Below are 15,397 nucleotides of genomic sequence, written 5' to 3' on the forward strand. Positions count from 1 at the left end.
TTTGAAATGGCCATGGTGTGATTTTTTTTTTCATGCTTTTTGTGTGCACCATGGAAGGTATGATACTATTCTTTTGAAAGAAGCACTTGCTTATGACTGAGCAGTGTAAGCTGGAATAGTGACAGCCAGCTGGAATAGTGACAGCATTTTGTAATACTCACTGGAGATGGGCAACTGCTAAATGTACACTGAATAATTGAAATTTCATGTCTTCTGTTCTCACCCTGTTCTTTGTCTACACATTTTTACTTTCTTTCCTGCTTCCTGTGACTAAGTCATATTCCTTTCAGATCAGTTTTTAAGGCAGTCTCCCCACTTCCATGGCCTTGCATGAAACAAAATTAACTTCATGTACAAATTGCTGCTTTTTAGGATAGACACGGAGTTGTTTCTCTTGACTGTTCAAAGTGAAAGCTGAATTTGCTTAATGTTGATAAACTTTCTTAATTAAGAGCTTAGTTTTATGTGCCATCTTGTCCTGATTGCTGGGGTATGTTTTAAGGAACTTCTTTTCAGTCTGAAGAAAAGGTGTTGACTCTTACTGATTTCTATAGAGGGCTTTCTCTTTGGGAAATCATGAGGGTGCAAGTAAGTACAGTAGGTATGAGACCCTTTAAAGTGAGTCAGGGTATAAAGAAATCAATGTAGTGCAAAGGATTTATATTGGACTCTGCTAAAATTATTCACTGATTGTTCAAAAATGTGGAACATAGAGTTGATGTTCTCTGAAAGGGTCAGTTTTCCAAAGATTTGGGACATTTAAGCAGGTACTTTTGGGTTTTCAGTAGTTCACTTAAGCATAATTTCTCTTCTTCCACTCCGGCTGTCCAAGTACATTGGGTGCTACCATCTGGCTTTTAGACCAGAAGTAAACTGTATTAATTATCATTATCAATTGTAACACTTCCATGGTGTCTCATCACCTAAGTTGATTTTCAAATTAATTTTATGCACAGTTAAAAGATTTAATTTCAGAGCTCAAGTATATTTTTCACAAGTCTTCAAAAAGAACACAAGCTATTAATTTTTTTTGTAAATGAAATCACACTTAGAAATGTTCATGTTTTACCACTCACATCTTACTCTGCATGTACTGTTCAAAAATAATACTTTTGAATATTCTAAGAGATTTGTTAAAGCTATTTTTATAAAATTAATTCATTGAAAAATGTATTTGGTTTCTGGACTATCATTGTCTATGGAAGACCACTGCTGGTAGACTAGTGTACTAATTTTCTGTATTTATAATGCAGAGTAATAAGACAATTGATGGCCAGTCAAGGAATGTGACACTTGTGTCTAAAGACTGTGATGCAGATGCACCTGAAGGTAAGATAAATTTTTCTTGTATTTCCAATGTGATAGGTGCATGCTCAGCTGTAATAAGCTGCTTAATCTCTCTCTTCATGGCTTTCATTTGCTTAATATGAAGCTTTATCCAAAAAACATCTTGCTTAAAGCTTACTTAATTCATTTGAAGGAATTACTATTTTTACTAGAAACCATGGGTAACAAAGCATTCCAGTTAACTTTAAAATCTCCCATTTGCTTTAACGTGTATGTAGAAGATCTTAAAAATAAACCCCAGCTGGTGAATAGCTTAGCATTGAAAGTGGCACTTCACTGTGTATGTTTATCATACAAACATGCAGACAAATATTCTATTCAATTTCTCAATGTACTCAGGAAAACTAAGGTCTGAGCCTCTCAATGGAACTTCAGTGGAAATGTACAGATAAGAGAATTATGTAATTTTTAGTAAGATGTAAACATGGGCTTCTCCATGAACAGCAATGCCAGTGGAACTAGAAGTCTTAGATTGTTTTTCTCTAATTCTCTTATGGTTCTGTATAATTTCTAGTATAACACTCTCATCTGTTACTAAATGTCCATTTTTTGACTTACTATTGGGCAGAAGATGTATTACAGATATTTTACAGTTGAGTAGTGTCTAGCAAGCAAATGGATAATGCTGGAATGTTCCTTGACTTTCAATTTTGGCAGGCCTTAATGTTGATTTTTTTTTCCTTTTTTTGAGAGAGATCCTGGTAACATTTCATTTAGTGCTTATTCCTCTGTGAAACTTGATTAAGGCTATGAATGAATTTTAGCCTGGTTTCATTAAAAAACACCAAGCTAATTGAAATCATGCTGGCTTTATTTTTTGCAGTGTTACTTTACACTTCCTTTCCCTCTGCATATAAACAGTTTTTTCACAGTTTGAAGTGCAGAAGCCATTGCAATACTGATACTGCTCTTTAAGGTCACACTCATATTGATTGCTTCAGTCTCTTGTTTAAAAACACTGATCTCAGCAAAAGATTTATGGCCTTCAGAATGGTCCAGATTTTTTCAAACCCAAGGCTTCAATTGTTCTTGTTCTGGCTAACTTTCAGCTCCTCTGTATGAAGAGTAGTTATATTGTGTGTGCATTTATATACTTATGGAAATGCTTGACAATGTTAGTTAATTGATAGAAAAGATAAATAGTTGTCCTGTGTTCTTCTCTTATTATCAGTATTCTGTAACTCCTGATTTTTTTTTTGACTGCTTCTAAAGTTATTAATAGCCACTCAGATTTTCTCCACTTTTGTTAGTGGAAAATATAAAACTTAATTTATTTTTGTACTAGCGGAGGTAACTGGACCATTAGTTCTTTGTTCCTGGTCTGTCAAGCCAGGTCTCTTTTGCAGGGTGATTCCCTTGTATTTATGCTTATCTTCAAATTTAGTATGTATGTGTTAGTCTCATTCCTGGTGGTTCATAGCATTTCCCAAGAGTGATAGATTTCTTTTTTTCCCCTGTTTTTCCCCATACTTCAAATCATTCATCTGTTTTTTGATTGCTATTTTTAGACTTAATGCAGTTCAAGTGTAGATAGTTTGGCAAATATATTGCTCAGTTCATGTTTAAGCTGCCCTGTTTTTGTGATTAAAAATAGAAACTGGTGAAATTTAAAAGAGCAAATGCATTGTCTTTCAAAATGAGATCACTTTGTCCAAGTTGTACAGATCTTTGTTTCTTGTAAGCAGCTTCTTGACTTGACCAGTATCTTCTGAAAGCAGAATATACTCACTGGCATTGATAAGCTTGTTAGTCTTGACCTTTGTGAGGGAAATTAAAGTAGTCTGATTTCCTGAGGCTTTGCTTAATTATAGAATCTGGGACTGGATTTAAATAAACTTACTCAATTCCACCCATACTTGAATTTTTTTGAATACTTTTAATTCTTTACATGATTTTCTTTCCTAGTTTACTTTGATCAATGGAAACAATGTGCTGATGCTTAAAGCTAGCCTTCTGATGTACTGAACACGAGTTGGTCTGTGTAAGTGATGGCTTTGGTTTGTCATCATCAACACATTGCAGTGGCTATCTCTGAGTCATGGTCTCCTTTCTTAATAGAAAAGAGGTGGAAAAGGTGTTGATACACTGTCCTGTGCTAACCTAGTACAAGTAGAAGATGGATGGGATATTTCTTAAATGCGAATATCAATATGATCAAAACACTTAAGTGGAGTTGTATTAACTGTAGATGTATATTCAGGCCATTCAAGTGTTTTTATAAGTGAAAGAAAAGTTTATTTTGTAATACTCAACTTTAAAAAGTTGGATTTGTGAAAACAGTTTATTCATTGTTTCATCCAGTCAGCTTTAGAAATTGGAAATGTGATCCTTGCATTGGAATACCTGCCATTTTTAATACCTGATAACAAAAGTTATGAAAATAAGTAGATGCTGCTCTGTTCTGTAATCAACCACAGCATCTTGACAAGTCAAACTTATTTCAAAGGTAGGAACTAAACTTGTAAATACAAGTTCTCTTGTTTTTAAGGATATTAGACATGGGCAAAAATAGATGCAAATAACTTAAGATAAAGGTTGGTCAAGCACTTGCAGTTGGAATTGCCTTCTTTGGTTCTAGGGTTTTATGTAAACCAGTGAACTGGAACTAAATGCAATCATTGATTTGTCTCGTCATTTTATTTTGTTCCATTTAAACTGAATAATTCTAACAGGTGTTTTTCCTTAAGCATAAAACAAGCAATGACCTTTTAATGGCTGTGCTGATAAGCTTATAGCAATCTGGTGTCTTATTGAATACTCAGATGTTGTAGATATGATCTCTACTTACTGTTACTAAGTAAATTATTTTTTTCTTTCTGAGATGGTAGAAGAGACCTGATCTTGTTGTAACAGCTAATACTTAAGGCTTTAATGGGTAGTGTTTCCTGTAGATTTGTTTCAAACTAATGTTTGTCTTTGTCCAAAGGATAATTTCACTTCCTGGAGAAACACAAGGCAGTTAAAATGCAATCTTATAAAAAACATATTCTTGAGTACTTACAGTTAGATATATGATTTGTGGGGTTTTAGCATTATGTTATCTGCTTTCATTCAGCAAAGCTTCTCTATTTACTCCTGATATGCAGGAGGTAAATCTGTTTTATACTCAATGACAAAGGCCATAATAGTGTAACTACATGAAACAAGACAAAAAAAGAGCAGGGTACATTTTATATGTCAGAGTATCTTTGTTTAGTTAAACATCTCGCACAAAAGATTTGTGTTCTGGTTAACTTAAAAAGCTTTTTAAGTAGTCTTTCAGGGGCAGCAAGTTTAATATATTTGTTGTAGGAAAAACAAGCTGTAGTTTTCAGTGTTCAATACAGTTGGGCAAAAATATCATTTGATGACTGTTTTCCAGGGCTAATGACAGCTGAAATGTCAGGTCCACAATTCAGTTGAGCATAAGGTAAAACAAAGGATTTCAATTATGCGATTATGACTCTTGCAGCAGGACTAATGTTTTGAAAACTTGGTACAGGTCTAGCTAAACAGGTTATTGGGATTTAATGTAAATGAGCAATGACTCAGCTGCAAGCCTGAACTAGGAGGACTGATAAACACTATCTGCCTCTTTCTAGACAAAAAAAACCCCTACTTTTTAAGCATCACATGCTTCAAATGCATAATTTGCTCTGAATCCCCCTTGGATTCTCTTCCTTCATTGAGGAAGTGAGCCTTGCCCAAGGCCTGTTACATGCTGGATACAGTCTATCTGCTGGGCCTTTTTTGTAGACCTGCACTGACTTGGAACTACATGTGAAGTAGGAAAGAAAATAATTATCTCTGTTTCAAAGGCTTTAACTGAGAAGGTTTTACTTTCCTTACTTGATCTGTACTACCTTCTAAGATACTCTTGTTACTTAGAAGTCAAAAAGTTCAGGACTGCAGGCTTTATTTTTGCCTGAATAAAGACTAGATATAGATGTTACTCAAGCTGGAAAGGAGCCCCAAACACAAATGCCAAAACAGGAGCATATTCTATTCCTCTTCTAGAGAAGTGCAGGAGGCATGCAAAGGAAAACCACGAACAACTTGCCCAGAGCCCTCAATATTAGTAATTTGTATGAAGATTTGTATGACCATAGGTTATCACTTCCAAATTGTTGTTTTAAATTAATTAATTTGAAAAGTTACAAAATGCTTCACATAAAATAAGGACTTTAGTGAGGACTTTCCAGTTTCCCGTTGCTTTAGTGAATGACCTTCCTAGTACTTTACTATGAATCTATGCTTATACCTAACACTTTTGAAGTCCTCTAGAACCATAAGAACTCCATACAGATAAGCACAGTGGTGCATGTCTGACCACAGAAAGCCCTGTTTGGCACCTGTTAACAATATGAGTAGCTAAGGGCGCTGTAAATGTCTTTTTGCAGCACATAGTTCACTGACACGCAGTTGTAGATTCATCAATTCCCACAATTTTTTTTCTTAAAGGAGGAGGTTTTAATAAGAATGAAAATAATAGGCTATGCTGTCTATTGCTTCCTTGTAGAATTTTGCATCCATGTTAATCCCTAGAGTATTGCCTTTGATGTTTATCACTGGCTGTATCTTTACAATAAGAATTGTTTGCCTCTAGTTACTTAAAAGTAAGGTTTTCAAGGGAGAGTCAGAAAATGCCTTTTGGAGAAGTTCAAGTTTAAGCTGCCAATTCAAATGCGTGAAATAACAATTATGGTTTGTATTTAAACCCATGTGGCTAGTGTTTGTAATTAACCTGAATTGTACAGAGTGTTTCAAAAGATTTCTAGTTTCAACAAAAGCATTGAGAATGCTTTTTCCATCAGTAGGCTGATGAAATGCTTTATTGTTTCCCTGTAGAAACTGGGCATTATCTCTTTGGAATTAAAGTGGTTTCAGACCTAGCTTTTGGCTAATGCTGTACCTTTTCACTTTATACATGGACTTATAGCATTAGTATTTTCCTCACTTGAAGGTACTTAATAAACATTAAAATCAAGTCATCCTTTAAACTTATGAAAAATGAGATTAACAGGTTTAGCTCTTCAAATCTTATTAAATGTTTTTCACCTAGTCTGTTAATACATGCAAATCTTGGCACCCTCACAGATTCTCTGTAACCAAAGTGATATAGAAACCTTATAGGTGGGTGAAATTTTGCATTATAATTCCGTAACTGTGCTAGGATGAACTCCAAATCTAAAATGGCCAAAGGAGGACTGATGGGCTCTTGGAACATATAGCGGGAAGTAGTGAAAACTCTTGCTATGTTTAGCTAAAGTTTGTTTGTGCTTGGTTGGTTATAAGATCCAGAATGCTCTTCCTACAACTAAATCCTGCTTTCATACATAAATGCAAATCCTGTTCATACATGTCACTTCATTTAAATTTGACTGTTGGGAAAAAAAATGTGACACCCAGATCACTCAATAGGACATTATTTTCATTATTTAGCATTTAGAAACTTTGATTAGTGACTTTTTCCTTCTTTCAGCACAGAATCTTGGAGGATCTTACTGGAAGCGTCCTTGTGTTATGAAGCCCTGCTAGCACTGATGGGACTTGAAAATTCTCATCATTTAATGGAAATATTCATAATGTGTAATTATCATCATGAAGTTTTGTTACTGCTGCAGTTGTTCATGTACTGTAAAATAACTGCAAATAGATACTGGTTATCCAGACTTGTAACTTCTGTTACGAAATTACATGACTGTTACAAAACCAAACTGATTCACATTGATTACATCATTTTTCGGCTGTCTAGTTTTATATCAGGTTGTGTTTGATTTGCGGATAGACCATGAGAAATATCATACACAACTTACCTGTAGCTTGAAGCACTGAAAAAAATCGTTTGCTTTCTAAATAATTTGTCCCAAATAGCTTTTCCAGGCTCCTCATTAGTTCCTGGTTTCCAAGTTCCTGGCTCCCCCTTAGCCTGCTAAATGTTTTCCTTTGTCAGGTTTTGCTTCCAAACCTACTGAGCAGCTTCTGTTAAATAAGGTTGCTTTTTGGACTAGACTTTATCTGGCTGGACTTTTGGTCTCTACAGGTCTAATTTAGGTGCTATCTCATTACCACTTCCAGCTTAGCAAAAAAAGCCCGCACCAAAGCCAGACAACTGGGATGAAACAGCAGGCATCTTTTTTTGCTTGTATGTTAGACCTAGATTTTAAAAGATTCTAGATAGCTGCAAACTGTTGTTTAACATCTGAGTGATTTGATACTCATGCTTCTGTAGTGCACTGTAGTACTTCAAAGTGCTGTCAGTTTGAAGTGTTGGAAGCTTAGTGATTCACATCTCTTTAAGTGGGGAGTTACTGTAGCTTCATACAACCAGCTGGGAAATATTTTCAGATCCCTGCTAGATGTGAGTGGTATGTGTTCCAATATGCTTTTCTGTCTGATGAGGGATCAAAGATGGGATTTTATTGTTAAGTTAACCTTGAAGCAAGTGGTGCTGAAGCTGTTTAATACTTGCATTTTTGTGAAAGCTGAATGAGTGATGAATGAAATCTAAGCAATTTCTGGGAAAAGTTAGCTGAGAGAAAGATAACTGGCATGGGATGCCACAATCCAAAAGTTGTAAAAGCTTTGTATAGGAGATTAATTTTAGCTTGTGAAATCAGAGAAGTAGCAGCAGTGCAAGAGCTGGATTGTGAAGTGTGAAGACAGGCTCAACAGCTGAATGAGGCTACTATTAATTGTGTGTGTGTGTGTATATATATCTATATATCTCACAGCAGAGAAGAATATGGAATAAGTGAGGATGTGCTCAAATAGAGTATGGAAAAAAACACTTGTAGAAACTGCTGAGTAAGGGGAAATTAGGTATGTAGTCATTTTTTCCTGTTTAGCCAACAAGAAAAGAAAGAAATACTGTCTTTGTGGCTGGGACAGCTGTTGCTGCCATTCCATGAATCTGTTTCCAGAGGAAGCTGGAAGTGATATGTGAAATACAATCTTTAACATATACTTCTGTGGACTTTGGAAGTACTTGAGTGAGCTTAACTATGAAATATTGATAAAGATGTTAGGTTGTGACATGATAGGTACAAAACAGGGAAATTTTTAATATACCTGCTAAGATCCTCCTGTAGAGACTCCTGAAGCTTGCTTTGTCTCAACAGTTTGATCTGTGACCAAAGCCATACCTACAAACTTCAAGCAGCAACTGCTTTTTGCAACACAGCTTTTGAATTATTGGCAACAAGGCTGTATGAAATAAATATTCTTGGATACCTGAAGATATGCCTTCAGTACTTTTAGGGTCTGAAATTTTGCAGTGCTTAGATGTTCAAGCACAGTAAGGATGCAGGTTTTCCTTTGGAAGTAGTTTTGAGTGTATTTTAAGTAAAACTAAGTTCTGCTTGAGCTTGGGGACATAGATTTCATCTGTCTTTGGATAACATTCTCACTTCGGGTTTTCCATCAAAAAAATACCATTGTTACTTAGATTTGTATTGTCTCAAGATCTACCTTCATGTAACGATTTTGAGCACACACAGGACCTAAGAGGTAGTCTGGTCCAACCCCCCAGTAGGGGGCAAGGAGAGCAGGTTGCTCACATCCATCCAACTGTGAATGTCTCCAGGGACAGCTGCTTCAATATTTACCTGTGCTAATTGTTTCTCCTACTATTTAATTGGAATATTTCTTGTTACAGCTCTGTCATCTGTTGTCCTGTTACTATGCAGGTCTAGGAGGACATCTGTTTAATACTTTGTATGTCCCCACTAGATAGCAAAGGTAGCAGTGAGACACCTGCAAATACGTTTACTTCAAGCTGAAAGGACACATCTTCATTGCCTGCTGTGTGCTCTAAGCTGTTGCAGTGGTCCTCCACTAGATTTGCGTCAATAAGTCAGTGCTGCTTTCATACTGGGCAGCCCAAAATGGCCCCATGCAAATGCTGTTTGTCACAGTGGAAGAAATTATCAGTTCTGTGGACTTTTGCTGCCTTCCAGATAGTGAAGCCTGATATTCAGTTACATTTCTGAGTTAGAGATGAACACTGGTAACTATATGTTGTTTGTCTGTTGGGAGATGAGGTTGCTTTCTGCAAAGTTGCATTATATCTGGTCAACCCTCAGGCTGCATTATTGCATAGTGTCACTTTGTTCCAGGTACAGGCCTTCTGTCTCTGTCAAACTTTGAGAGCTGTTTCAAGGGGCTTGAAAAAAAGTCATTTCCTAAATCTGACTATGTAGTGTGTTGGACCTCTGCTCTTTATTTTTCCCCAGTTTGATCTGTGGATTTACAGAGGGTAATCTGTTTCATTGTCTAGGTGATTAATGAAGAGGTAAAACAAGTATACAGTATTGACTTTAATTTAATGCCAATGTTTATAAATTACATTGTTCACAACAATTTGTAACACTTCCCTAAGAAACTGTTTCCTTCTACATGCTTTTTGTGAAAGCTCATTGTGTTTTGAGATGCATAAAAGACAGGCTTCACCAGTAAGTTGTTACAATTTGAATTTTCAGTGCACAAAATCACATTTTAGGCTTTAATACTTGGTTTTGAACAGAACTATCATTGTAATTAATCTTAAACTAGCTAATTCACTTCCAGGAAGAAGCCTTAATTTGAAAATAGTACATTGAGTGTAACTGTTTCTAATTTACCATAATGAAAAACTTCATCAGTGGACTCAAAACAAAAAATAGTTGACTCTTCTGGTAGTAATGACTACTAGTACTTGTTATTCTTTTTTTTTTTCAAGTTGTTTTGTCTTGAATCCTGGCTATTTGACTTTATTCCTTGGTCAGCACTACAAATGTACATGGAATATGTTGTAATTTTTAAATGGTGGAAGGTATCTATTGAAGATGATCTTGGTAGCTTTCCCTGTGTACTTCTGTTCCACGTGATCAAGATATGTCTGTAACATTCACACTGATCATTCTGGATAACAAGTAGCTATCTTAATTCAGGCTATTCATTATAACTTACTCTAAATTGAGTCATATGGAGGAATATGATGATGAAAAATGTCATGGTCAGCCTATTAAGTAACATTAGTTCAGAAACAATAGCTAAAATTTAGTTACCTCCTCTTGTGACATTGCATAGAAACATTTTCACAAGGTCAAACTGTTCCAAAATATTTATCATCATCTATTTAATCCAATTATTATAAAGAGCCATCTGAAAGTCTTTTAGTTGTTTTTTAATTCAAGCAACCAGCTGGAGAGCTGCAGATGGTATTGACAATATTATCTGCAATTATGAAACATCTTCACTTTACTGGCATTTCTTACTTAGATGGCTGCTAAAAGTGAGCTATATAACTATATAAGTAGTGTATCACTCACAACTTTAGAAGGCAGGAAGTCTGTACTTCAACTGCACCTGGGGAATATTTCCAAACCTGGGATCTGAACTGAGGGACAAACAGGCAGTTTCTGGGTTGCTTACTTTCTCTAGTTTACACATTTACACACCAATTCCTGCTCTGAAATGGGCTCCAGGTAGGATTTGAAGCATAGTGTAAAAAACGAAAGAAACCAACCAGGAAATATTTTACCTTAACATGAACTCAGTGCATGCTCTTCCTTGCATTTGAGAGATTCATGAACTGGTTTGCGTGTTCTGCGACTCAACGTTGTAACTGACTTTTGATTTTTTACAAAGCTTATGTAATCCTGGTAGAGACACAGTTTTTCATAGTCCTGAAACATGTTTTTTAATGCAGAATCTGCTTTGTATGGCTGTGGCTTATATAAAATGAGAAGCAAGTTCCCTTTTGGACAGATTCTAGTTAATAATTGACACATCTGCATGAGAAATTGTTCCCTGTAGTAATGGAGTTACCTGTGTAACTTGTCGCTTAGTGTTACCTGTCAGAATCACTCTACTATACAATGAGTGTCTCTTTTGTATACCTTCTTGCTACAGGAGAGTAAATTAGATTTAGTAGACTGTAATCGTTCTGCAGAGCTAAGTACTCTCAATAACTGCTAAAATATTATCCTATATATGGTATTTAGCTGATTTTTTTTGTTGTTGTTCTGTGTTAATCAGTACTATTTCCTTTCAATTTAGATCAGTGTATTGTCACTCGGACGTATCTCTTTCTTCATAAATTTTGGTTCTTCAGTGCGGCCTATTACTTTGGGAACTGGGCATTCATTGCAGTAAGTACTTTGATTTTGGAGACCACTGAATCAAGTTGCATAATTTAGAGTAGTTGTCATTGCATCATTTGCATCACTGCACTACAATTTGTTTTACATATATTGCCCTTATATGCCCCTGAACTGAATAAGAGTAACACTTTCTACTTTAAATTTGCAGGTCTTTTTAATTGGATTAGTTGTTTCATGCTGCAAAGGCAAGAAATCAGTCATTGAAGGTGAAGTAGATGATGACGATTCAGATATGAGCGATGATGAACTGTCTGTTTATTACCACTGATAGCCTTTTGCCTTTAAGATGAAAAAATGTCAAGTTACATTGAGTCCTGCCCACATGGAACTTGTATCCAAATAAGCATCTTTGCACCTGTAAAATTAGAAGAAATAAGTGTACTCACTTAAAGGGATAAAAAAACCTGAATATCACTTTGAGTATCACTGTTAAATGAGAACAAATGTTGAAGCTGAGTTTGAATAATATATAGAAAATACTGTTTTATGATTAAACTTATGTAACCTTCTGATGTATAATTTGATGAACTGTTGTAACTATTTCATAATTCACAATGCTTTTCTGTTAACTTAGGTTTTCTTAAATACTTTCATGCCTAACTTGTAGGACTTTTTTATTCATGGATACCTAGCTAAAATCCTACAAAACAGTGCAAATATTGGAGGAAAGATTTGGATGACGTTTACACTCTCAGAAGGGCTTGACTTAACTTTTGCATTAGTTTTGCTGGGGTTTTCCTATAACACTATAGCTAACAAGAGACTGTCTTTTAAAGTATGCCAAAAACCCCGCATTTATTTAAATGGTGAGTTTCCGGTCTTGAAAAAGAAGTCATTTTCATCCTGTGGTCTCCACTGAGTTACATGGGAATCCTCAGGTAACTATGAGGTGGCTTTTGCTCTCTCAAAGGAAATCATTAGTCGGAATTACAATATTCAGCACTGTTGCAGTGTTTTAGTACAGTTCAGTTCTGAAACTGCCAGGTGCCTGATTTAGTCATAACCAATGGAATAATTGAGGTGATTAATTTTTACCTTATTTTTCTCTTTAATGCCAATTGTCTAGTTTGAAGTTTTCTTTCAATATTTAATGTGAATGTTGTCAATTTGTTTACAAACCAATATGTTTATATAAACACAGTTCAGAAATATTTTTATTTGTGTTGTCTTTGTAAATTAATCCTATTTTAGCTATATAGCTACTGAGCTGTATTTCTAAGGATGAAAAAAATCTTCATATATCCTTTGACAGACTCTGAAAGAGAAAATGTTTACAAGGACAGGTTCCAATGGTTTAAGGTTCCAATGCCACCTGAGGGACATTATAGTCTATGCAAGCACATGGAAATGTAATTAGGTAGTCTTTTTTATAGGACTAATTATTAAATAGCTATTAGAATGTAGGGTAGTTATTAATATTATGTCCTGCTTTCATGTTTGCAAACACTAAAAACCAAGAACAATCTGCCTCTTTCTGCAGTATTTCAGAACAGCAGGCTCTCAGGAACTTCTGAATTACGATTTAGTTTCAGCATTGGAGGTGGTCTTAGGTGCGTTTTGTAGTTAGTGCAAGAACACAGGGAACTGGTATTTGGACTACAGGGAAAAAAAAGCATCGTGTCTTTTAACAAACCTCCTGTGCCAACTGCACCAATAATACAAGTGTTTGTGTGGCAACATGGAAGAATCACACACAGAATAAGCTGAGTTGGAGAGGACCCACAAGGATCTTAGAGTCCATCTCCTGGTGTTGCAGCTTGATCATAAGACAAAAATATGCAGTCAGGACTGCTCAACTAATATCAGTCAATCTGTTTGCTACCAATATGACATTTGAAAGGATAGAAATGTATTCAAACACAGAGTATGTACTGAAATTTGACTAGACAGTCTGAGCTCTCTGACTAGCATTAGCTGAATATTATTTAAACATGACAGTTGGGGAAACTTGCAAGGAATTAGTTATAAGAAGTTCACATAATTCAAACAGAAGGTGAAATGTGATGTTGACTGTCTGGAAGCTGCATCCAGAGCATAGCAAGAACTTGGAGTATACTTTTTTGTAGATGCCCTGGTGGAAAACTTACATGAGCTAATTTAAATAAAGTTGATTGCTCAGATGCCCTCCTTTCTTTGTGGGTTTTATTCATTTTTCATCTTCAGTTTTAACCAATGGTAAGTGTCACTTCCTTCTTACAGGTTTGTTTGTAACACAGTTTTGCAGAATTATATCCATTCTGCCTTAACTTTGCCCTGGGAAGATCACTGCTTGTCTGGGGAAGATTGTCAGGAAGGTGTTGGTTTTGTGCCACGTAGCTGCTTCATGCTATGTGCAGGCTTAGGGGATCACTGGCCAAGATGCCTGGCCAGTGCCTGGGTATATGTTGCTATAGGTCTCTCCTGTTTCTAGCATCTCCTTAATTTCCAAGAATTCCTTCCCAAACCAGTCCTGTTTCCTGTCTAAATAGTCTATATGCAGAAATACAACAATCTACCTCTGAAATGGTGACTTTGTCTTTTTAATTGGAGGACTCAGCAAATACCCTTTTTTTTTAATCCAGGTATTAATTAGATTTATAAGCAGCCCATTGTTAATTGCAGCTATCAAGAAGCAGGCTTCTGTAGGAGAGTTCAAAAGTTATTTCAGACATCTGCTGTCACCCTCTGTCATAGAAGCGGTAAATAACTGCCAGCATTCATAATTGGAATTATTCGTCACCTGCCATGTCCTCACTAAAATTTTTCAGGAGTTCAATGAACCATTTGACTGACAAGGTTTTAAAAGATTTTCTATGCACTAATGTAATTGTAATGAATATACACTCAAGAATTCATCTCTAAATACTTCATGTGATGGAAACTTGACATTTTTAGGTGTACTGTGCCTTTAAAATGAACTAGAGGTGTTTTTGAAGTTTACTGTGTGAACTCTGTTTTTCTACATCTGTTATCACCCAGTCAAGAAACCTAGCAGTGAAATTTAAGACAGCCCTGACTTAAAATACTTGGCTTTGATCAATACTTGCAGGAACTTTCAGGAAACAGAACTTCCAGTGTATTTTTCCTAATTGCCTCTTGTGCAGTCTTAAATACTTGCAAATAAAATGATTAATTACTTTTCATCTACAAAGTTACAATGCTGCTGTAGCCGCGCATCTCACTCATTTAGCTGTTAGATATGAAATGATAGTCCAGTTTTCTGCAGGTTTAGGAGCAAATTTGAACTTCGCAGTCATGTTACAATAGTGTTCTGCCTTGCAAGCAAACATCTAACATCTTCAATTGTCTTGGAACCCTGGGTTTAGAGAATTTAGGTTTCTGGGATATAATTATATGTAAGTGTAACAATATGGAGGGTTTGGGGTGTGGATTTGTTCTTTCTTCATTTCTCCTTCACAAATCTGAGTGCTCTGTTATTGGGTCAAAAAACCCACACTGTGGACCATGAATAGATAGCTATTGGATTATAAGTAAAAACATATTACTTGGTATTTCATAATTGGTTGATTTGGACTTTAAAAGGCCTTGAAAGTTAGAACTCGGGGCCATTTTCCACCCTGCCAACTAAGAGGCACACTGTGCAGCTGTATTACTGATAAGATATAATAAACAACTAAGTCCGAACAAGAATTCCCAATCTCCTGCATCTTAATTCAAACTCTGAGTAAAAGAACTTGAAATTCAGAAACCGAGTAAGCTAATATCTGGTGCCTGGCCAGCTGAGAAACAGAGAAAATTAATACAATTGAGTCTTTAGAGATCAGTTTTCTGAACTGAAGTCACTTAAAGGCATCAGAATTGTTTCACTTCTTTAAATGAGTGATATTTCAAATCCATCTCTGAAGCGTGAGCTTTCAAAACTTCTGTAGTGCCATTGTCAGACCTGGCTTTTACCTTTGTTGTTGCACTTTTCCAGTTAGCTTCTA

The 15,397-nt window shown here is 35.8% G+C and overlaps 1 protein-coding gene across 1 annotated transcript in view; it reads left to right on the plus strand.

Annotated features, from left to right (window-relative positions):
• The window catches only part of LMBRD1 (LMBR1 domain containing 1), a 73,276-nt gene extending 59,681 nt beyond the window's left edge, over positions 1–13,595 (plus strand). Inside the window, exons 15-17 of the mRNA XM_017739209.1 lie at positions 1,254–1,329; positions 11,368–11,459; positions 11,620–13,595. Of these exons, the coding sequence (XP_017594698.1) occupies positions 1,254–1,329; positions 11,368–11,459; positions 11,620–11,739 (288 nt within the window). The 3' untranslated portion in view covers positions 11,740–13,595. The remainder of the gene's footprint in view (positions 1–1,253; positions 1,330–11,367; positions 11,460–11,619) is intronic.
• Positions 13,596–15,397: the final 1,802 nt, after the last annotated feature.

Source organism: Corvus brachyrhynchos, unplaced genomic scaffold (genome assembly GCF_000691975.1).
Source record: "Corvus brachyrhynchos isolate BGI_N302 unplaced genomic scaffold, ASM69197v1 scaffold136, whole genome shotgun sequence".
Taxonomy (NCBI): Eukaryota; Metazoa; Chordata; class Aves; order Passeriformes; family Corvidae; genus Corvus; species Corvus brachyrhynchos.